Source organism: Chrysemys picta, chromosome 11 (genome assembly GCF_011386835.1).
Source record: "Chrysemys picta bellii isolate R12L10 chromosome 11, ASM1138683v2, whole genome shotgun sequence".
Taxonomy (NCBI): domain Eukaryota; kingdom Metazoa; phylum Chordata; order Testudines; family Emydidae; genus Chrysemys; species Chrysemys picta.
In genome coordinates, this window is record NC_088801.1 from 17,881,709 (window position 1) to 17,905,239 (window position 23,531).

Sequence of the window (23,531 nt, forward strand, 5' to 3'; positions counted from 1 at the left end):
GGCAGAGAAATGCTTTAAAAATGTGACTACTAAAGGTTATGACACCAGCATACAAACAGAACACAAGTTACTTTTTAAAATTTCATGGTTTTGTGAGGGCATGGCTCATGAATTTTGAATGTTTGAGCTTGGCAGTATTATATGTTATCTCCTACAGAAGCATATTGGATAAACACATCTAGTCAGTGAGTAACAGTACTGAAATTCTAGATGGGAATGTGTCTCTAAAAGAAATACAACCTTCCTGCCCGCAGAAAAATACTTTTCCAGAAAGCATTCCACTTTTGATATTGTACTCATCATAACTTCCAGCTGCAGTGTACTCATATGAGTGTGTCAAGATTTGAAAGACTTAAAAACAGTCTATAAAAATATAGAGAAACTGTGCTCCATTATTTCTCTAATGCTAAATGAATCAGGTTTTGACTTTCGTTAGGTTGGAATGAATGGTTGACATTTTGACTGTAGTTTTAGAAAATTTAAAAGCTAATTAGTGCCACCAATTTAGCCAAATTCAGTATATCTCTCTCAATACATAATTTGTCAACTACTTCAACGAGAACTTCTCAGGTGATCCATTATTCTGATATAGATTTTTCCATCACTAAATTACATGCTCATGGCCCTGAATGGAAAATGACTTGTAAAAAGCTGTTTATCTTAAACAGTCTCTTTCTTGTATCAAAAGTGGGACCTCTTGGTTACAAAGGAAAAACATCCTGAGTATATGAGATGGTGGCACTCATCCTTTTGAGACAAAAGTTAAACAGGTTGGTGCAATAATATATCATGCTGTAGGAGGTAATGCCTATCTGATTATACAAAATCCATATTTTGCTCACTTGTAATCCTTAAATATCTTGTGGCAGTTTTTGGAAGGAGGAAATGTATTAACCACCGTATCCTAGATAAAATTTAACTTGGGTTATTATATTGAACCTACCTAAAGTCCCACAACAATTTCAGTTGGATTAGGAAAATTTATACATGCTTTACCTGGAAGTTTCCCTTCTTGGAATAATGAGGCCTACAGATCCAACCCACCCTAATGAATTGTTAATTTGTGAAAAAAACTGGATTACTGATTGCACTGGTCTAAAATTTTTGAGAAGTCGTCTGCTTCAGAGATAAAATGTGCTATTTATTATGTATTTTGATGTGCTGAATTCAAATATGACTGTGGCGGGGTCAGGCTACCCCGCCGTAACCCGGAAGGAGTTAAGCCCCAGGGACTGTGTGGCGGGGCTACCCTGCCTTAACCTGGAAGGAGTTAAGTCCCAGGGACTGACAGTGGAAGTCCCGCCTCCCTGGGCGGACTGGGCATGCTCCAAGTGCTATAGGAGTATAAAGGGAGGGAGACCAGCTCATTCTGGGCTGGAGCCCGTAGGAGAAGGACCCGCCGGGGAAGCTCCTGCGGCGGACCAGCCACAGCCGTTGACTGCACCGGGAAGAGATGCTGTCCACGGCCCGGCGGTTGGAGGAGACCCAGGGGACGACCGAATCCGCCGAGTACCAAGGACCCGACGACTCCTGGGAGACCCCAACGAAGAGCCTGGTAGGAAGGGACCCAGGGAGGGTGACAGAGTGGTACCTTTCCCCCCCCCCCCCCCCCCGGGGAAACTCAGCGTGTTTCGGTCGGAACCCCCCGCTGAGTTGGTGGAAAAGCCCTATGCTACGGTTAGGGCCCTGGGTCGGGGCCCCCCTACTGGACTCTGGCCGCTAGGCCACGCTACCCTCCACCCGAGGGTTGCTTACTGGACTCTGGCTGATAGGCCCTACTGCCTGATAACCGAGGGCTGTGTTACAGACTCCTGCCGTCAAGCCGTCTCTCCTTGAGGAAAAGGGGACGTCATAGACTCTGGCCGCTAGGCCATACTGCCCTGGATTGAAGGGCTAATTGACGGACAGTGGCGGATAGTCCACGCTGCTCGCAACCTTAGGGGCGTGGACCATCACAATGACAATTAAAACAACTGGCTACTGTTTCTAAGATATTTAAGTTTTTACATTTTATGTCTATGTATATTGTGTAGATAGTAGAGTTTTAATCATAAATTGTAAACCTAGGTCTTTTCATGTGTTTATGGTTGCTTTACATGATACTTCACCTGTCCTGTTTATGTAACACTTTAAAAATCAGCAGAAGGGTTATATAAATACAATTTATTATGAAACAAAAGGCAAAAAACTATTATGTACATAGTTTAGTCCTATTCAGTGTCTACTCGGCGCTTCTTGGCTTGTCTCTTGTATTCATTAAATGGAGCATCTCTTGTCACTGTCCAGCAATAGACTGCAAGCATTGATGGGCTCCATTTGCCCTGATAGCATTTCTCCATTGTTGCAATGTCCTGGTGAAATCGCTCGCCATGCTCGTCGCTCACTGCTCTGCAGTTCGGTGGAAAAAAATCTAGATGAGAGTGCAAAAAATTTATCTTTAGTGACATGTTGCAACCAAGGCTTTTGTATGCCTTGAGGAGGTTTTCCACCAACAACCTGTAGTTGTCTGCCTTGTTGTTTCCGAGAAGATTTATTGCCACTAACTGGAAGGCTTTCCATGCCGTCTTTTCCTTGCCACGCAGTGCATGGTCAAATGCATCATCTCGAAGAAGTTCACGAATCTGAGGACCAACAAAGACACCTTCCTTTATCTTAGCTTCACTTAACCTTGGAAATTTTCCACGGAGGTACTTGAAAGCTGCTTGTGTTTTGTTAATGGCCTTGACAAAGTTCTTCATCAGACCCAGCTTGATGTGTAAGGGTGGTAACAAAATCTTCCTTGATTCAACAAGTGGTGGATGCTGAACACTTTTCCTCCCAGGCTCCAATGACTGTCGGAATGGCCAATCTTTCTTGATGTAGTGGGAGTCTCTTGCACGACTATCCCATTCGCAGAGAAAACAGCAGTACTTTGTGTATCCAGTCTGCAGACCAAGCAAGAGAGCAACAACCTTCAAATCGCCACAAAGCTGCCACTGATGTTGGTCATAGTTTATGCACCTCAAAAGTTGTTTCATATTGTCATAGGTTTCCTTCATATGGACTGCATGACCAACTGGAATTGATGGCAAAACATTGCCATTATGCAGTAAAACAGCTTTAAGACTCGTCTTCGATGAATCAATGAACAGTCTCCACTCATCTGGATCGTGAACCATGTTGAGGGCTGCCATCACACCATGGATGTTGTTGCAGGCTACAAGATCACCTTCCATGAAGAAGAATGGGACAAGATCCTTTTGACGGTCACGGAACATGGAAACCCTAACATCCCCTGCCAGGAGATTCCACTGCTGTAGTCTGGAGCCCAACAGCTCTGCCTTACTCTTGGGTAGTTCCAAATCCCTGACAAGGTCATTCAGTTCACCTTGTGTTATAAGGTGTGGTTCAGAGGAGGAGGATGGGAGAAAATGTGGGTCCTGTGACATTGATGGTTCAGGACCAGAAGTTTCATCCTCTTCCTTGTCTGACTCAAGTGAGAATGATTCTGGTGCATCAGGAACCGGCAGTCCTCCTCCGTGGGGTACTGGGCATATAGCTGATGGAATGTTTGGATAATGCACAGTCCACTTTTTCTTCTTTGACACACCTTTCCCAACTGGAGGCACCATGCAGAAGTAACAATTGCTAGTATGATCTGTTGGCTCTCTCCAAATCATTGGCACTGCAAAAGGCATAGATTTCCTTTTCCTGTTCAACCACTGGCGAAGATTTGTTGCACAAGTGTTGCAGCGTATGCGTGTGGCCCACCTCTTGTCCTGATCTCCAATCTTGCAGCCAAAATAAAGGTGATAGGCTTTCTTAACTATAGTGGTTATACTGCGCTTTTGTGATGCAAAAGTCACTTCTCCACAAACATAGCAGAAGTTATCTGCACTGTTCACACAAGTACGAGGCATCTCTGCTCACTTTGGCTAAACAGAAATGTGTCCCTTCGCAAAATCAAACACTGACAAATAAGAGAGCACGACACTGTATGATTTCTAGAGCTGATATAGGGCAATTTGTTCATCAGAGTGATGTAAGCTTCGTTATGATTGCATCATCCATGACTTCTAGGAATAACAGGATGCAATTCATATCATGTATGACGCAATACCAGCTTCAGATTGCATCATTCATTGTTTTGCCTAAAAAGCAATTACTGTCCAAACCCAGTCATAGATTTATTCATAGATCCAGTCAAAGATGTATTTTAGTCATTTCTGGTTTAAATTGAGATCCCTTCCCTTTATAACTCACTTATCCTCCGCCATTCCCAAGTCAAGGGTCGTAGACACTGACCCAATAGCATATCTTGAAAACTAGAGCCAATCAACAATTTTAAGCATCATTTTGGTTCTCAGTGACCTAGAATTAGTAAAGTTTGACTACATTTATTTCAGAAGCATTTTGGCTATAGAGCAGTGTTGGTACTCAATTTGTTTTTCATTTAATTCCTTGTTCTGCAGAAGGATTGCTACTATTTAGTCTTAACGCTTAGTTTAAGATTCCTTGCCAATATACAGTGGACTTCCTTTACTGTGCATATATCTTGAGCTTTTCAAAGGTGGAGCTGCCCTTCCTCTATTGATTGGCGGCTCTGGTCTGCCTCCTAGGTTGTATATAGCAGAGACTCAGTAACATCAAGGATCTGTGGACTTCATCTCAAATAAGAGAGATTATTTTCTTAGTCTTCTGTCTCAAACTGCTGGATAAAATTGCTGTTCCCTGGTCAGTAGGTGCTGTGTTCCACCCCACAGGTGACTAGTTAGGATAGTTCCATTCATTCATTTATTATCTCCTAGAACTGGAAGGGGCCTTGAAAGGTCATCGAGTCCAGCCCCCTGCCTTCATTAGCAGGCCCAAGTACTGATTTTGCCCCAGATCCCTAAGTGGCCCCCTCAAGGATTGAACTCACAACCCTGGGTTTAGCAGGACAATGCTCAAACCTCTGAGCCATCCCTCCCCCCTGCTCAAACCACTGAGCTATCCCTCCCCGTAGTTAAGCCACCCCTGTTCATGTATAGTTCTTTGAGATCAAAGGTACTAAAGAAGTACATACAATTGCATGTGTGTATTATTTTACAGCGCGCTCAGATGTTATGTGCTTCAAAAAACACCCATTAAAAGACAGGACAATACAGTGCAAATGACAGACAAAACAGGAAGTATAGGGAAGACTGAAGGACATATTACAGAAACTTTCCTCATTTTTTACATATGGGTGTGTCTGGTTGTATGTGGCTTTGTGGTTTGAATGCTTCTGTTGGCTTTTATTATCATGTGAACATACTTTCTGTTGGTAATACTACAGAGTTTCAGTAGAGAGGGGGAGTCGTCTTCATAGCTTATGTGCAACGTGCCTCATATGGCCAGGATTCATCAGCGAATTTGGTCCTCTGGTTGGATCATTAGCTTCCCTGGGCCAGGTACTGATAGGGAGTGCTACGGGAATGCTGATCCATTTCCCACCTCCCCCCTTAGAGGAAGTGATACGAATGAGATGATAATGAAAGTTTGTTGGAAGGGAGTTATAGGCTTCTACAAAGTTCTTATTTTGATCACAGCTACTGTTGGATGGTTAGGAAACCACTGCTGTGTCTGAAAGATATTTGAGTACTTCATATCAGCATTGACAGGGCTGCCACATGGCACATATCTAAGGCCTGGTCTACACTACAAGTTTAGTTCGACTTTAGCAGCGTTAAATCGAATTAAGCCTGGACACGACGAAGCCCTTTCTTTCGACTTAAGGGGCCCTTTAAACTGGTTTCTTTACTCCACCTCTGACGAGGGGATTAGCGATAAAATCGGCCTTAGCGGGTCGGAATTGGGGTAGTGTGGACGGAATTCGACATTATTGGCCTCCGGGAGCTATCCCACAGTGCTTCATTGTGACCGCTCTGGACTGCACTCTCAATTCAGATGCACTGACCAGGTAGACAGGAAAAGCCCCGTGAACGTTTGAGTTTCATTTCCTGTTTGCCCAGCATGGAGAGCACAGGTGACCACGCAGAGCTCATCAGCACAGGTAACTGTGATGGAGTCCCAGGATCGCAAAAGAGCTCCAGCATGGACCGAACGGGAGGTACGGGATCTGCTCGCCATATGGAGAGATGAATCAGTGCTAGCTGAACTCCATAGCAGTAAATGAAATGGCAAAATATTAGAAAAGGTCTCCAAGGCCATGAAGGACAGAGGCCATAACAGGGACGCACAGCAGTGCCGCGTGAAAATTAAGGAGGTAAGGCAAGCCTACCACAAAGCCAGAGAGGCAAACGGAAGGTCCGGGGCAGAGCCGCAAACATGCCACTTCTACGCGGAGCTGCATGGCATTCTAGGGGGTGCAGCCACCACTACCCCAACCGTGTGCTATGACTCCGTCACTGGAGAAACACACAGGGAAGAGGGTTCGGGATACGAGGAAGAGGAGGATGAAGATAATGTAGATAGCTCACAGCAGCAAGGAAGCGGAGAAACCGGTTTCCCCAACAGCCAGGATATGTTTATCACCCTGGACCTGGAGCCAGTAACCCCCGAACTCACCCAAGGCGTGCTCCCAGACCCTGAGGGCACACAGGGGACCTCTGGTGAGTGTACCTTTGTAAATATTACACATGGTTTAAAAGCAAGCGTGTTTAATGATTAATGATTAATTTGCCCTGGCAATCGCGGCCAGTACAGCTACTGGAAAAGTCGGTTAACGTGTATGGGGATGGAGTGGAAATCCTCCAGGGACATCTCCAGAAAGCTCTCCTTGATGTACTCCCAAAGCCTTTGCAAAAGGTTTCTGGGGAGGGCTGCCTTATCCCGTCTGCCATGGTAGGACACTTTACCACGCCAGGCCAGTAGCACGTAGTCTGGAATCATTGCATAACAAAGCATGGCAGCATATGGTCCCGGTGTTTGCTGGCATGCAGACAACATCCATTCCTTATCGCTCTTTGTTATCCTCAGGAGAGTGATATCATTCACGGTCACCTGGTTGAAATGGGGTGATTTTATTAAGGGGACATTCAGAGGTGCCCGTTCCTGCTCGGCTGAACAGAAATGTTCCCCGCTGTTAGCCACGCGGTGGGGGGGAGGGGTGAAGTGATCATCCCAGAGAATTGGGTGTGGTGGGGAGGGGGGTTAGTTGGGTTTGTGCTGCATGTTAACCCGGGAACCTCAGCCCCTCCTTTTACATTGCAAACCCATTTTAAATGGCCAACCCAACGGGTGCTTGGTATGGGAAATGAGGGCGCTGTTGTTTGAAACCATTCCCACATGTTAAGGTTAAAAAAGCCAAAAGACTGTGGCTTACCATGGCTGCCTGCAAGCCGAAATCTGTTGCCTGGCACTGCATGAGTGATCTCTCACACCAAACCGGCAGACCCTCACTATAAGAGGAAAAATGCGACCTTGTAACGAAAGCACATATGCTGTGTAATGTGAACAGCAAAATTTAACGTGAAAGAGTGTACCCATTGTTCTCTAAAATGTGTCTTTTTTAACCACCTCTCCCTTCTCCACCACCAGCTGCAAATGTTTCTCTTTCACAGAGGCTAGTGAAGATTAGAAGGAGAAAACAGCGGACTCGGGATGACATGTTCACGGAGCTCCAGATGTCCTCCCACGCTGAAAGAGCACAGCAGAATGCGTGGAGGCAATCAATGTCAGACTACAGAAAAGCACAGTATGAATGAGAGGAGAGGTGGCGGGCTGAATCGCGGGATGAACAGAGCAAGTGCCGGGCTGAAGATGATAGGTGGCATCAGCTTGCAGACAGAAGGCAAGAGTCGATGCTCCGGCTGCTGGAGCATCAAACTGATATGCTCCAGTGTATGGTTGAGCTGCAGGAAAGGCAGCGGGAGCAGAGACCGCCGCTACAGCCCGTGTGTAACCAACAGCCCTCCTCCCCAAGTTCCATAGCCTCCTCACCCAGACACCCAAGAACACGGTGGGGGGGCCTCCGGCCACCCAGTCACTCCACCCCAGATGATTGCCCGAGCATCAGAAGGCTGGCCTTCAATAAGAGTTAGTTTTAAACTGCAGTGTGTCCTTTTCCTTCCCTCCTCCCCCACCCATTCCGGGCTACCTTGGCAATTATCCCCCTAGTTGTGTGATGAATTAATAAAGAATGCATGAATGTGAAGTAACAATGACTTTGCCTCTGCAAGCGGTGCTCGAAGGGGGAGGGGAGGGTGGGGTGGTTGGTTTACAGGGAAGTAGAGTGAAGGGGGTGGGGTGGAGGGTTCATCAAGGAGAAACAAACAGAAGTTTCACACCGTAGCCTGGCCAGTCACAAAATTAGTTTTCAAAGCTTCTCTGATGCGCACCGCGCCCTGCTGTGCTCTTCTAACCGCCCTGGTGTCTGGCTGCGCGTAATCAGCGGCCAGGTGATGTGCCTCAACCTCCCATCCCGCCATAAATGTCTCCCCCCTTACTCTCACAGATATTGTGGAGCACACAGCAAGCAGCAATAACAATGGGGATTCTTTTCGCTGAGGTCTGAGCGAGTCAGTAAGCTGCGCCAGCGCACTTTTAAACGTCCAAATGCACATTCCACCACCATTCGGCACTTGCTCAGCCTATAGTTGAACAGGTCCTAACTACTGTCCAGGCTGCCTGTGTACGGCTTCATGAGCCATGGCATTAAGGGGTAGGCTGGGTCCCCAAGGATAACTATAGGCATTTCAACATCCCCAACGGTTATTTTCTGGTCCGGGAAGAAAGTCCCTTCTTCCAGCTTTCGAAACAGACCAGAGTGCCTGAAGACGCGAGCATCATGTACCTTTCCCGGCCATCCCACGTTGATGTTGGTGAAACGTCCCTTGTGATCCACCAGGGCTTGCAGCAATATTGAAAAGTACCCTTTGCGGTTTATGTACTCGGTGGCTTGGTGCTCCGGTGCCAAGATAGGGATATGGATTCCGTCTATCGCCCCACCACAGTTTGGGAATCCCACTGCAGCAAAGCCATCCACTATGGTCTGCACATTTCCCAGAGTCACTACCCTTGATATCACCAGGTCTTTCATTGCCCTGGCAACTTGGATCACAGCAGTCCCCACAGTAGATTTGCCCACTCCAAATTGATTCCCGACTGACCGGTAGCTGTCTGGCGTTGCAAGCTTCCACAGGGCTATCGCCACTCGCTTCTCAACTGTGAGGGCTGCTCTCATCCTGGTATTCTGGTGCTTCAGGGCAGGGGAAAGCAAGTCACAAAGTTCCATGAAAGTGCCCTTATGCATGCGAAAGTTTCGCAGCCACTGGGAATCGTCCCACACCTGCAGCACGATGCGGTCCCACCAGTCTGTGCTTGTTTCCCTTGCCCAGAATCAGCGTTCCACGGCATGAACCTGCCCCAGTAACACTATGATTTGCACATTGCTGGGGCCTGTGCCTTGTGAGAGGTCTATGTCCATGTCAATTTCCTCATCACTCTCGTCGCCGCGCTGCAATCGCCTCCTCGGCTGGTCCTGGTTTTGCTTTGGCATGTCCTGGCTCTGCATATACTCCAGGACAATGCGCGTGGTGTTCATAGTGCTCATAATTGCTGCGGTGATCTGAGCGGGCTCCATGATCCCAGTGCTATGGCATCTGTTCTGAAAAAAGGCGCGAAACTAGTATCTGACGGATGGAGGGAGAGAGGGGCGAGTGACGACATGGTGTACAGGTACAGGGAATTAAAATCAACAAAGGTGACTGTGTATCAGGGAGAAACACAAACAACTGTCACACAGAATGCCCCCCCCCCCCAAGATTGAACTCAAAACCCTGGGTTTAGCAGGCCGTTGATTTCACAGAGGAAGGGGGAAGCAAATGAATACAGAACAAATCTATTTTTTACATCTTAAGCTGGCAGACGACGGTGCAGCATGACTGATAGCCCTCTGCATCTTCTGGGTGCTTGGCAGAAAATACTGGGTGCTTGGCAGAAAATAGCATACTACGACTGATAGCCATCATTGTCAAGACAGTTTGATAGGACTGAGCATGTCTGCCCAGGTGCCCATGATTGACAGCCACTGCAGTACGATGACGACGGATACCAGTCATAATACCATCTTCTACCAAAAGGCAAGGGGCTGCCGTTGTGTGCAATGCAGCCCCACGTCTGCCAGCACTCAGATCGCCGATGAAGGCTACTAGTCATACTGCACCATCAACTGCCAAAAGGCAACTAGCTGCTGCTGTGTAGCAATGCAGTACCACGTCTGCCGGCACCCAGAGGACATATGGTGATGCTGAGCTGAGCGGGCTCCATGCTTGGCGTGGTATGTTGTCTGCACAGGTAACCCAGGTAAAAAGGCGCGAATCGATTGTCTGCCGTTGCTCTGACGGAGGGGGAGGTGCCTGATGACGTACCCAGAACCCTCCACAACACTGTTTTGCATCATTCAAGCATTGGGATCTCAACCCAGAATTCCAATGGGCGCTGGAGACTGCGGGAACTGTGGGATAGCTACCCACAGTGCAATGCTCCGGAAGTCAACGCTAGCCTCGGTACTGTGGATGCGGTCCGCCGACTTAATGCACTTAGAGCATTTTATGTGGGGACACACACAATCGGCTGTATACAACCGATTTCTATAAAACCGGCTTCTATAAATTCGACCTAATTTCGTAGTGTAGACATACCCTAAGTGACACTCATGCATTTGGCAGCCATATCATGCATCCAACAGCTCAGCTGAGATGTCACATCTGGCTGAGCTGGGGGAAGACTGCAGGCATGTGTCTTCTAGCAGCTTCAGTGTACAATACTGGGGCAACAGCTGAGCAGGCAGCCAGAGCTGCTCCTCTTTTGCTGCTCTCCTTGTTTGCTCAGGGACAGGAATAAGTGGCTGGGAAAGGACAGTGAGTGTCAGAACAAGCCCCAGGTTCTCCCCCCTGGCCCCAAGCTGGCTGTATCAGCCCTGCCACTGTCCCCTTCCTCTCCCTCCCTTCCCTCCCCCCCCCCCACCCCGGGAGGGTGCAAGGATGTTTCGTGCCCTAGGCGAAACTTCCACCTTGCGTCCCCTCCCTGAGCCCTGTGGCAGTTCTCCGCACTAAGGTGTCTCTCCCCCCCTACCCCCCCCCCCCCGCAGCAGCAGCAGCTTCTCCCCTCCGCCCTGAGGCACGCCCCCCCCCCTCGCGGCAGCTCCCCCTGGCCCGGGGAGTCGTGCGGCAGCTCCCCACCCCAGCTCATCTCTCTCCGCTTCCTCTCCAAGCACGCCATCGCTGCTCCACTTCTCCTGCCTCCCAGGCTTGTGGTGCCAATCAGCTGTTTGGTGCCGCAAGCCTGGGAGGGAGAGAAGCAGGAGCGGGGCGGCGTGCTCAGGGGAAGAGGCGAAGCAGAGGTGAGCTGGGGTGGGGAGCGGTTCCCCTGTGTGCCGCCCCACCCCCTTACTTGCTGCAGGCGGCCCTCCCCGCGTCCCCCTGCCCCAGCTCCCTCCGCCTAAATGCCAACGACGACCGGGGCGGCCGAATATCTGGCCGCCGCTGAAGGACCCGAAATGCCGCCCCCCAAATGCTAGTGCCCTAGGCGACCACCTAGGTCGCCTAATGGGTTGCACTGGCTCTGTTCTCCCCCACCCCACCCCACTCCGCACTCTGTATGTGGCTCCAAAGTTGCCTTAATGGTACTCTTTTGACTGCCAAGTACCATCTTGTAAAAAAAAAATTTCTCCATTGTTGTAACCTAAAAAACAATTTAATTCCATACCAAACTTTCTGTTGTTCATTACTACTAATTACTGAGTTCCAACAGCATCCACTGCACTGTTCAAGCATAGGAGCTGATCCTTTAACCATTCAAAAAGTCCTGTTAGGCCTAATTGTCCTCTTACCACCAGCTTAACTCCACTGAGCTCAGTGAAGATACTCTTGTCACTGGTGTGGGAGGCGAATCATACGTATGGATTTAAGTGAGACTACTTGCCTGTGTAAGAGCGTCCAGATCAGACCCATGCTGTTGTCCAAATATTATTTTGAAAGGTGCTTACTTAGTTTAAAATTAAACAGGAGTTTTAAAAATTACTTTGTGCATCAACATTATTTTTATTGACACCAAAACTTGCAGTTTATCCATTTACTGCTGCCACAGAGACTACAATATTCTTTCTTTAGTGAAAACAACGAGGAGTCCTTGTGGCACCTTAGAGACTAGCAAATTTATTTGGGCATAAGCTTTCGTGGGCTAAAACCCACTTCATCAAATGCATGGAGTGAAAAAAACAGTAAGCAGAATATATAAAAGATGGCAACTCCCATCTTTTCATGTGCTATAATATATATTCTGCTTACTGTTTTTTTCACTCCATGCATCTGATGAAGTGGGTTGTAGCCCACGAAAGCTTATGCCCAAATAAATTTTAGTCTCTAAGGTGCCACAAGGACTCTTGTTGTTTTGGTGATACAGACTAACACAGCCACCACTCTAAAACCTTTCTTTAGTGAGTTTGGATGGTGGTTCAGAAGTTCAAAGGGATGGCTTTAGTATGTCTGCCAAAAGTGTAAATGAATATTAATGTTCTGTTGTTTGTTCTCTTCAGATCTCATTAATGGAGCCCAGGAACAGTGTGAATTGCCTCCTATGGATGGCTTCCCTCACTGCGAGGGCAAAATAAAGGTAAGTGTGGTCTTCTGTTAATATCTCTGTACATGTTATGTTTTTAAAATCCCGTCTGTTGAAAGAGGCCATTGCTGAAACAGTTGTAGATTTATAGATATAAGCAATTGAGATTAACGACCAGAATTCACAGAAGACAAGTATAGAAGATTACATGCCATTATGGCACTCCTTACGTGAAGCCATTGTAATATTGCTGCTGGAAGAAAATGGATGATATCCCTTGTTAAGGCATGGGATAAAACGCCAGATAGAGTCCCGTAGTATTTGGGAGGCTTGCTGTGCATCTTAGTATTCTGTCCCTTAATAGTTTGCACATCAGATGAAATTCAGAAATATTTAGGCCCCAGTCCTACACAAGTTTAGGTATGTGAATAATCATATACACGACAACCAGAACTATAGATTGGGCCAAAGTCCTTGCCATATCTCTGAAGTGCCTACCTTGTTGTTGGCCATATATATATATATATTTTTTTAAATTAGCAAATACTGAAAACTGTCAATTTCTTACTCAACCCAAAAACATTGAAAAATTTCAGTTAATACATATTTTCTGGTAGAATTTTTTTCATTTTAAAAAAAAGTGCAACTTGAATGGCCAATGAAACTGATTAGTGATTTTAAAAATGTAAATTTCTCTTGCTTATTAATTCATAAAAATGAATGATTCTGAAATATTAAAATCTGTTTCTGAAACTGTTTCAGATGTGATATATATTTTGATTATATACTTGGAATCTGAGATTTAAAAAAAAAATTCTACTAAATCAATAAAAGTACTTGGAAATAAATATTGATATTTATTGTAAATTCACTTTGAAAAAAAATCAAACTCTCCTTGGCCTATATGATCTCGGTGACTTCAGTTTTGAAAACATGGACAAACTGGTTGCAAAACTGCTGAGTAATTGATGTCATTTGAATGCTAAATTGCTAATTTATAATCCTGAAGAACAATTTATTTTTGGTTACTTTTTCTGATGACTTTGCCAGGACAACTAATTCTAGGTAGTTCTTCATTAAAAGATTTTATTTTTAAATGAATTCTTTGCTTGTGTAAAGATGCCAGACTCACAGCACTGGGGACTGAAGTGATCTGTTTGAACACAGAATAAGTGCAACATGTTCAGAGCCAATGTAAGCCACGTCATGCCACCAACATGCCTCAATCTTGCTCTGGAGAGAGTATGCAAGTCTCCATTCAGTCTTTGATCTCTGTTCTTATCTGGCTTCCAGTTAGTGCTTAATATAGTCATCCATGGTGACCACGTGTAGTGACCTAGCATTAGTGGCTTAAAAGAGAGAGTCTACTCATTTTTTATAGTCTGCGGTACAGTTTCCACAGCTTCTGACACTACTGATTTTAGTCTGTTTCATCTCTTGACATAGCTTTCCCCCCTCCCAAATTGAGTTCTGATGAAAACGTGGCTTTTTAAAGTTAACGGTTACACACAAGCCTTAAACCTAACAGACTGGCTATTTTTGTTTTGTTTCAGTGGATGAAAGATATGTGGCGATCGGATCCATGTTATGCAAGTTACGGTGTGGATGGGTCGACATGCTCCTTTTTTATTTACCTCAGTGAGGTCAGTAAGTCTGTCTTCAAGTGCATAAAACCTACAGTAAGGGAGCACTAAAATGTCTCAGTATTTATGGGTAATTACTTGTACAATTCATGTGGGAAAAAGAGAACAAATCTTGAACAGGAGTTCTGTGAGGAGGTAGTGAGAAACTAAAATGATTCCAAAGGGTGTTGCAAGTATTTAGAGCTCCGTAGGTATGTCCGCCTTAGAGAATTGTACTGTTACAAGACAATTTTTGCTGGAGGTCCTGAAAATTCATCACAAATCTCATCTCATTGATCTCATGCAGCCCAGGTGATTAGTGGAAGGTGTACCAGAAGCAATACCTGGAGAGAGCCAGAGCCCAGCACCACCTCAAATTCAGTTTGCAGCTTGCACCAAAATTCTCTAGTGTAGTCAAAAGACTCTGTCAAGTCTTTGGCCTTTCATACTTTCTGAATTTGATTAATGTCATTGTTCTCTATTAAATCTGCCAAATTATTAGTAACAGCTCTCTAATGATTCCAGGCAGTGATGTGGTAAAAAGGCTAAAATTTCCAGAAATGAACAGATGAAGATTAATGAATGAAATGCTTTCAAGGGTTTTCTCCTTATGGAATTCAGTTGATCTCTCCTCCTATATACTACATTACAGGAGTTGGGTATCTCCTTTAACCTGCAAGCCAAGGTTTCTTGCGTGCTTGGGTTTTTCGGGTTTTTCTCTTCTAAAGTTTTTTTTTGTTTCATTTTTTTTTTACTTTTTTTTGCATTGAACATACGGCTTTGTCTTCTATGACTTTTGTCTCCAGCTTGTTTCTTCCTCCCATGTTGTTACCACTCTTCGTTTCACTTCTGGAAGGCAGGTATAATTTGCTGGCTAAAAGACTGTGTGGCAGGCTAAGTTCCATTTCCAGCTCTGTCGCTGACTTCTTGTGTGACCTTGGGCAAGTCACGTGATCTCTCTCGATCTCACATTCCCTATCTATAAAATGAGCTGCCTATCTCAAAGAGGCATTTGTGAGCCTCAATCATTAATGCTTTTAAAGAGCTTTCAGATCTGCTGAGAGAAATATAGAGCTGGAAGGGACCTCAAGAGGTCAACTACATCTTCTGAGGCCGGACATGTATACCTTGAACATCCCTGACAGGTGTTTGTCCAACCCATTCTTAAAAAACTCCAGTGATGGGGATTCTACAACCTGCTTCGGTAATCTATTCCAGTACTTGCAAGGGGAGCCTTGCTGCAGATTAAGCCAATTAATTCTTATCCTACCTTTAGTAGCCATGGAGAAAAATTGATCACCTTCCTCTTTATATAAGCTCTTAATGTATTTGAAGACTGTTATCAGGTCCCCCTTTAGTTTTCTTTGCTCAAGACTAAATGTGCCCAACTTTTTAACCTTTTCTCCTTGGTCAGCTTTTCTAAACCTCTTTTCATTTTTGTTGCTCTCTTCTGGACTCTCTCCAATTTTTCCACATCTTTCTTAAAGAGGGGTGCCCAAAACGGAACACAATTTTCCAGCTGAGGCCTCACTGACGCCTCAGCTGGATGATGATTTTCTGTCTTAGGTCTTGTCTATACTTAACGGGTAAATTGGCACTGCTGCAATCGATGCAGAGTTGTCGATTTAGCAGGTCTGGTGAAGACAAGCTAAGTCGATGGCAGAGCACTCTCCCATCGACCTCTGTACTCCGCCTCCATGAGAAGCATAAGATAACTTAGGTTGATTTACAGCTCTAGCGTAGACCAGCCCTTGCTTATGACACTTGAGTTAATACACCCCAGAATGGCACTAGCCTTTTTTGCAACTGCATCATACAGTTGGCTCATGTTTAATTTGTGATCCATTATAACCCTGTTGGTAATCAATAATTTGTCAATAATCAATAACCAATTAATTGATAAGCAATCATTGATAACAATTTTAACTGTGATTGTTTAGTGAGAGGGGCTCTCTTGAGGCTGGATTGGTTTGATAACAAACCTTAGATGAGTCACCTTTGGATGGATTTATTGATTTAACACTTAGTAAAGACAGCACATATTCAGAGAAGCATACAGTAACCATCAGCTGCAGAACACCTTCCCTGTAGTTCTGTGACAGACTGTGTGCCGTTTTCAGATGGTCTTACTTCCCTTATGATTAAGGCTAAGATTTTGTCACAGATATTTTTGGTAAAAGTCACGGACAGGTCACAGGCAATAATGAAAAATTCACAGAAGCCCATGACCTGTCCCTGACTTTTACTAAAAATATCCATGACAAAATGGGAGCCTGGGTAGCTGCAGGCAGGCTGGTTGCTCCAGGGGACCCCAACACCCCTGGGGGCTTGGAGTTCCAGGGTCCCCCTCCACTGGTGGCTCCAAACTCTGGGGTGGCAGGGTGTCCGCCTGGCGGGGACCCTACGGCTCCCAGCCAGTGCTGGCTGAAGTCATGGAGGTCTTTGGAAGTCATAGATTCCATGACTAAATCGCAGCCTTACCTATAATATAGGGGCAATTATACCTTTTATTATGTATCATTCTGGTCCTTGTCTATTTCCTCTTTTTGGTACACACTTCTTATCTTAAGTTATTTCCAAGGTTCCCTGTTCCATTACAACTTTACAAATATCTCAACGCCTGTTGGCTTGTCATTATTTATGCCCCTTTCAAAGACATTAAAGTAGCGTTAGTCAATGTGAGTATCATGCAGTATTTGATTTGTCCATTGTATATGTGTATACAATGTATATACTTGAAATGAGAGAGGCTGCAGATACCATGGTGAATTTAATTACCTCAGGTATTAAATGTTATACAAATCTTTTGCATCACAATTCATTAAGGTAATATTTTTATATATTGTTAACACTTTGGTACTTGTGAGAGATCTCTGCCTTCCTGGGTCATGCTACAACAAGCAGTTTTCTTCAAGTCTTTTACTATTGTACATTAATAGTCTCTAACCCCTGCAGATCTTACAGCATTTCCTAGCTTTGTCAAAGAGCATACTCTTTGACATACATAGACTATGAAACTCACTATAGTTTATAATACAAATGTAGGTTGGGTCAGCTGGCCAGCCCTGGACCATCACACCTAGTTGGAAACACTTCCACAGATTTTAAGGCCATTAGACCATCTTGTCTGACCTCATGTACAACACATGCCATAGAATTTCACCTGGTTACCCCTGCATTCAGTTCAACAGTTTGTGACTCAGATATGTCTGGGTGAGTCATTGCTTTCAAATAAGATACTGTTAATAAGTAAAATATTAAGCTATTGTATTGGGTATGAAGCAAGATGGGTTTAATGCAGCATGTGTTCTTGGCAGGGAGGGCAAATCTTATTTTTCAGCCTTTCACATCTGGAAGGCTGAATGTGCATATAATCTAAATGGTAGGCAAGGTGCCTAAGGTTCATTAGGTAACTATACATTTATAGATGCCAGGGAAATAAGGTAGAATATAGCTGATTCGTTTATGAATTGCATAATTAACCCATTATGAGTATAAGCCAGTATCAAAAAGTTTATGCAAATATATAATTTTAGATATGTTTAACTTCCCTCTATTTTTTATAAATAGGTTTTTCTGCTACCTGAAATATTTTGGAAAATTAATTTATTTTTCCTTATACTAAAAGAGGAGATTTGTTCATTGGTGTCTTGTACCAGACACCATATATTTTTAATATCAATTTGTACATGTTGCTTCCATTGTAATTACTATGGTAGGTTAAGAGGTTAAGTGATTGGCAAGGATTTAGGCTGTTTGCAGACTTTTATTTGAAATGACTTTTTAAGTAACACTGATGAATTTATATGATTTTTTGTGCTCATAGTGGAACAGAAAAACAGTTCTTTACTCATCAATTTGTTTTTGTATTTAGGGAAGAACTGACAGATAGGTCTTTGCCTTTTAGAGTTCTCCCTTGACAGTATGTAAAACTAATATTGGTTGAACATGCTGTTAACCTTGAGTATAAATTCAGCATACTTAATCCCATGATTAATGCCATGATTAATGCCCAATAGCAAAGGTTGAAAGCTTAAATGTTTGTGAATGCAAGCATGAAATGAAATTCTAATAACCACTACAATGGTGTGGATTTATGAGCTGTGTTGGCTGCTAAAGATAACTTGGAAATGGTGTTGCACAAAGTAATTTGTCAAAGTGGGCTATGATGGAGAATTGATGGTTTATGATATGGGTGAAAAGCTGAATGATAAATTTGGCTACAGAACTCTGAGTGATGGGTAGGGGGAAGAGGGCAGCCACCTTAAAATAGTAAAATGCATTACTGTAGCAGGAACAAAAGGTTTTTTTTTTACTTTTTTTTCAATTCCACCTTTAAAGATAAGGTATAAGTATATAGGATAAGATAAGTATACAGGAATAATATAATTGATTATACACGTGCGGTATATTGGAAATGACAAAACATATATAGATAGAGAGCATGGGGAGAATATACCCAGGTCTAATATATTTATCTAACAGCCTCTGTAATCTAGTATGACAAGCATGTACCTTTTTTCAGATCTCTTCTCAGAATGCACTGCTTCCATGAAGCCCCCTTCAGTAGTAATATGGTTTGTATTTATAGCTCTCAAAACGCTTTACAAAGGTACCTACATATCACTCTTCACTTTAGACAGTGAAACTGGGGCAGGAAGATGAAATGACTTGCCCAATGTCACGCAGCAGCTTAGAGGCACACCTAGGATTTAGAGATGGTTTGAACGTTTTTGACAAAACCAATTTTGTTTGTGAAAATCCTAATCATTTCTATGGCATTTGTTACAAAAATTAATTTTTAAATTAGAATTTCCATTTTTTAATATTTTGCTTTAGAAGGATTGCGTTTCAAAATGAAATCTTTAAGTTTAAATTTATTTTTTTGTTTACATTTTCATTACATATCAATAGTAATAGTGCATAATGACATGTCAAGTCATGTCGTATTATGCACTACTGTTACTGTCAAAATGACATAATACAATAGTTGATATCTTCTATTAGTTTATATTATTTTTAAAATCATTAAGGGCAACTGCTACTTAGTACCAAATGCAACATCTTATTTTCTAGATTGGTGTCTCCTGTTTGTGTTGTAATGAAACTGTGTGACCCTTTCATCTAGAATATAAGATAAACCCTCTTTGTATTAGAGGAGCAGCAGTTTTCAATATCCTAATGATAACTTGGAATTGTTTTTCTAGGATACTGAAAATAGTTGCTCCTCTAACTTTAAAAATAATTAAACATTCTAGGCATTAGGGACTAAATATGTCTATTTCTTTGGGATAAAAACTCACCTTTTTAACAAAAAAATTGGCTTGTTTTTCGAAACATAATTTTTCATTTACATTTTTGAAATAACTGATTGGTCAAAACAGCAACATTTTACCGCGTACGGTCACTGATTCAGCTCTGATTTTCAGGGATGACTTTGCTTCTGGGCAAAATGATGTCTTTGGAAATTCATGATTTATTCAGTGAAAAAACTGTATTTCCATTAGAAAATCACAGATCTCATCATAAAATTGTAAGAATAAATAAAAAACCCTATGAAAAATTAATTTTTTGCCCATTGCCCACTGAGTTTTTATTTCACGCAGCCCTCTTTAGTCTTTACCTGTTCACTGGCTTTCCTTTGGGGGCACTAATGCCATCTCTGAAGCAGCCTTTTTGCTTCATTTGGAAGCCAGCCGATAGCTTTGAGGTGAGTGAGATGATTTGTATTTCTTCCAAGCTTTAGGTAATGTCAAAACAGCATCATGAATGGTACGCCTTTACTTAGACAAACTTGGTTAAATAACATTTCAGTCTGAGCCTTGTAGGAAGGAAAGAATAGGCCATAACTTCACTGGATTTCTGTAACACTTTGTGCCTAAAGCATATCTGACACTTCTTTAGTGGGCCACTGACCACTAGAAGGTGATAACCATATTCAATATCTAATGGAGAGGAAGGATGATTCAGTAGTTTGAGCATATTAGCCTTGGATTTGGGTTCAATTCATTGCACCACCAAAATTTCCTTAGTCTCTCTCTGCCTCAGTTTCCCATCTGTAAAATGGAAATATTGCTTGTCTACCTCACAGGGGTATTGAGGATAAATGTTAACAAATGTTAGATGCCCAGATACTACCGTAATGGGCATCTAAAGTGGATCATTAATGTGTGCAACAGGGGCATAGCCACGGGTAGGCCTGGCCCACCCAAATCAGGGCCAGAGCCTCCCGAATTCACAGGCTGGGACTCCCGCCCCCAGCTCGGTGTCCGTCAGCTCAGCCACATGGCGCATCCCTCTCCTGCCGGCGCCACATGCTGCTGCCCCAGTCTCCGACCCTAGCGCCGGGGACAGGAGGGATGGGCGGAGCTCGAGCCCCGGCAGGGTCCCCCTCCACCCTACAAGTGCACTCCGCAGCCTGTGGGCCCCGGGCAGCCTTCTCTTCAGGTGCCTGCTGAGCGGTAAGGGCTGCTTGGAGGGGGTAGGGAGAAGGCAGGCCCCCCATCTCTCCTGCCACCTCTCCCGATCCTTCCTGCCACCCTTCCCACCCACCCGTCATTGCCTGCCCACCCGAAAGCCGTGGCCTACCCACTTTTCCTGTCCTAGCTACTCCAGTGGTGTGCAAAGTATTCTAAGAAGTACTTTTTGAACTTTTTTGAAGGGCAGATATTTACAAAGACGCTCTCATGGTAGGTAATGTGGCTACGCGTTGTGGGGCCATCGGAGAGGAACATTTGTGTTGCAATTCCTGAAGGAATTAAACTTTTCCTAAGGCTAATTTGTGGCAGGTGATTTTTAGAGCAAGTCACTTAGCCTTTCTGTGCCTCAGTTCAGTTCTCTATTCAATGGGGATAATAGCACTTCCCTGCCTCACGGGTGTTGAGAATAAGTACATTAATGTTTGTGAGGCTCTCAAATACTACCGTAATGGGTGATTTAAAAGTACAATAGAGGATTTGTTTTTTAATTCACATACTAGACGTACACCACTAGTTCTCCATTTTTAGCATTTCTTCTCCAGTCAGTTAGGGATCAAAATACAAATGCTGATCAAGAAAATGGGAAAGGCTGCAGTTACCATAAACGTGTGCAACAAAATCATACAGTAGCTCAGTCATGGACAATATGCTTTCAGCTGCTGCTGTCTCCTTTTTAAAAGGGATCCAGAGCAATTAAGGTCTGTAACAGCTACGTCCAGAAAATGGCTGTTTCCACAGAGTGCTCCAAATCTGGCTGTATGAGTTGTATATTTAATTCTACTTTATTAGCCAGTCAAATAGTCTTCTAGCTTGCCATCTGCGATTGCTAAGGGGGGCTGAATACTCCCTACAGTGGATAGTCATAACTGGCCAAATGTTGAACACGACTATTTCCAACTTCTGAAATGGAGATTGGTCAGGGCATACTTAGCTAAACCACATCTCTGATATGAGCAGCCTTGTAACACCAAGTTCTCAATGTTCTCCTCTGCCTGGCTTTAACAATGCCTAGTAATGCTTAATATACTCCTCCTTCCACCAAATATGCATCGCCTTTTTAGAATCTTTCCACGGGACTGGCATAAGTAACCAGAGGGGAGCTGTTCACTGCACATAAGGACTTCCTACAACATCTGAGATCCACTGAAATAATGGCACTACCAATCTCGAGTAATATTTGTGTGTCCAAGAGTCAAAGCTTTCTCTTCAAATGGCCCACAACTCATTGTTAGAAAAGACCAGAATGGAGACGATTCTGTCTTTAGAGAACAAAATATAAAACCCAGTTCTTCATCTACGCTCTGCAGTAACCCCAACATCATCCCATTTAAAAAGAAAAAGATAATCACCTTCTTACTGAATTTGGGAAGGAGAACTGGCTGCATATAACTTTTTGTGTTCCCTTCTGTAAATGTATAAGCCTCTCAGATGCCACAGCAGTGGGCATGGTTATAAAAAAAAAAATAGCTACATTCTTCACTGCTCATCCAGTAGCTACAGAAACCTTGAACCCAGAATGCATTTCTGAGGGAAGCTATTTGTATATATACAAGCTGCAAAACCAGTCCAAAATAAAGTCTGTATTAAACCTTGCAGGAAATAATAAGGCTGTCAGCAAACTGCAAAGAAGTCAAACTAATTGTGGGAGATGGTTGACAAAGTAAATAACACCTCATAATACCGAGTATTGAATATATCATCAGCATGGACACCTGATTATTATTTATATCTATTATAGATGATGCTAGGTTATAGCCATGTTGGTTCCACAATATTAGAGAGATAAGGTGGGCCAGGCAATATCTTCCATTGGACCAATTTCTGTAGGTTAGAGAGACAAGAAACTCAGAGTGAGTACATTTCCCAAACTTGAAGAAGAGCTCTGTGTAAGCCTGAAAACTTCTCTCTCACCAACAAAAGTTGGCCCAATAAAAGGTACTACCTCGCCCACCTTCTCTCTAGTATATGCTAGGGTCCTTTACTAGGACAGAAGCCCATTATACCGGGCACTGTACAGACCCATAGTAGGATAGACCCTGACTCAGCTATAACAAAAAGCAGAAAGAAGCAGGGGAGGGAAGAGTAGGGGAATAACAGTAAGTGCATGCATTAACACAGGCCACCAATGTGCACAGCAGAGGTTTTTTTAATCCATCACCAGGAGAAGATGTAGCAAGAGCAGTCTGTATATCATATAGTACCATTGGGTTCATATGACACAACAGAGAGGAGTTTGCTTGTATGGAAAGAGCCAATGACATAATATTCAAACTTTTTTCTACACCTCTACCCCGATATAACGCGACCCGATATAGCACGAATTCAGATATAACGCGGTAAAGCAGTGCTCCGGGGGGGCGGGGCTGCGTGCTCCGACTGATCAAAGCAAGTTCAATATAACACGGTTTCACCTATAACGTGGTAAGATTTTTTTGTCTCCCGAGGACAGCGTTCTATCGGGGTAGAGGTGTATTTGCATCATATTAATCTAGTTCTTCTAGTAACTTGTATTTTCTTTTAGGGAAGAATAAGCCTCTAGCATATTGATGTTTCAGAGCTCAGATCTCCCTGTACTACCCAAACATTCTTAATCACTGATATCCCAAATGACGAAAAAATATTGATTCTACATATTTACTATAGGCAGGGCTAGTAAAAGTCAAGGTCCATATGTGTTAACTCCCATATATAGGGGACAGCAGCTCGTGTATTTTTGATTTCTGCAGTAGAAAGCCGTACTTTCTTGTGGACTCCTTTCCTTTCCCAGAGCTCAGCATGTCAACTTAAAACTTTGAATGTGGCCTGATTTCTCTCCCCCACCACCAAGATGGTATAGCCCTTTGAACTGAGGGACAGGGTTCTCGAATATGAGAAAATTATCTGGTGCCACTTCCTGAATTGCAGAGGG

General features: G+C 43.7%; 1 protein-coding gene across 5 annotated transcripts in view; it reads left to right on the forward strand.

Moving 5' to 3' along the window:
- MGAT5 (alpha-1,6-mannosylglycoprotein 6-beta-N-acetylglucosaminyltransferase) overlaps positions 1-23,531 on the forward strand; it is a 259,845-nt gene that overhangs the window by 124,791 nt on the left and 111,523 nt on the right. For all 5 annotated transcript variants that reach the window (XR_010591273.1, XR_010591274.1, XM_042855663.2 and 2 more), the window contains 2 exons: positions 12,500-12,576; positions 14,076-14,165. Coding sequence is in view for 3 of the 5 variants with exons in the window: in XM_042855663.2 (XP_042711597.1) it covers positions 12,500-12,576; positions 14,076-14,165 (167 nt within the window). In the remaining 2 variants the exon portion in view is untranslated. The remainder of the gene's footprint in view (positions 1-12,499; positions 12,577-14,075; positions 14,166-23,531) is intronic.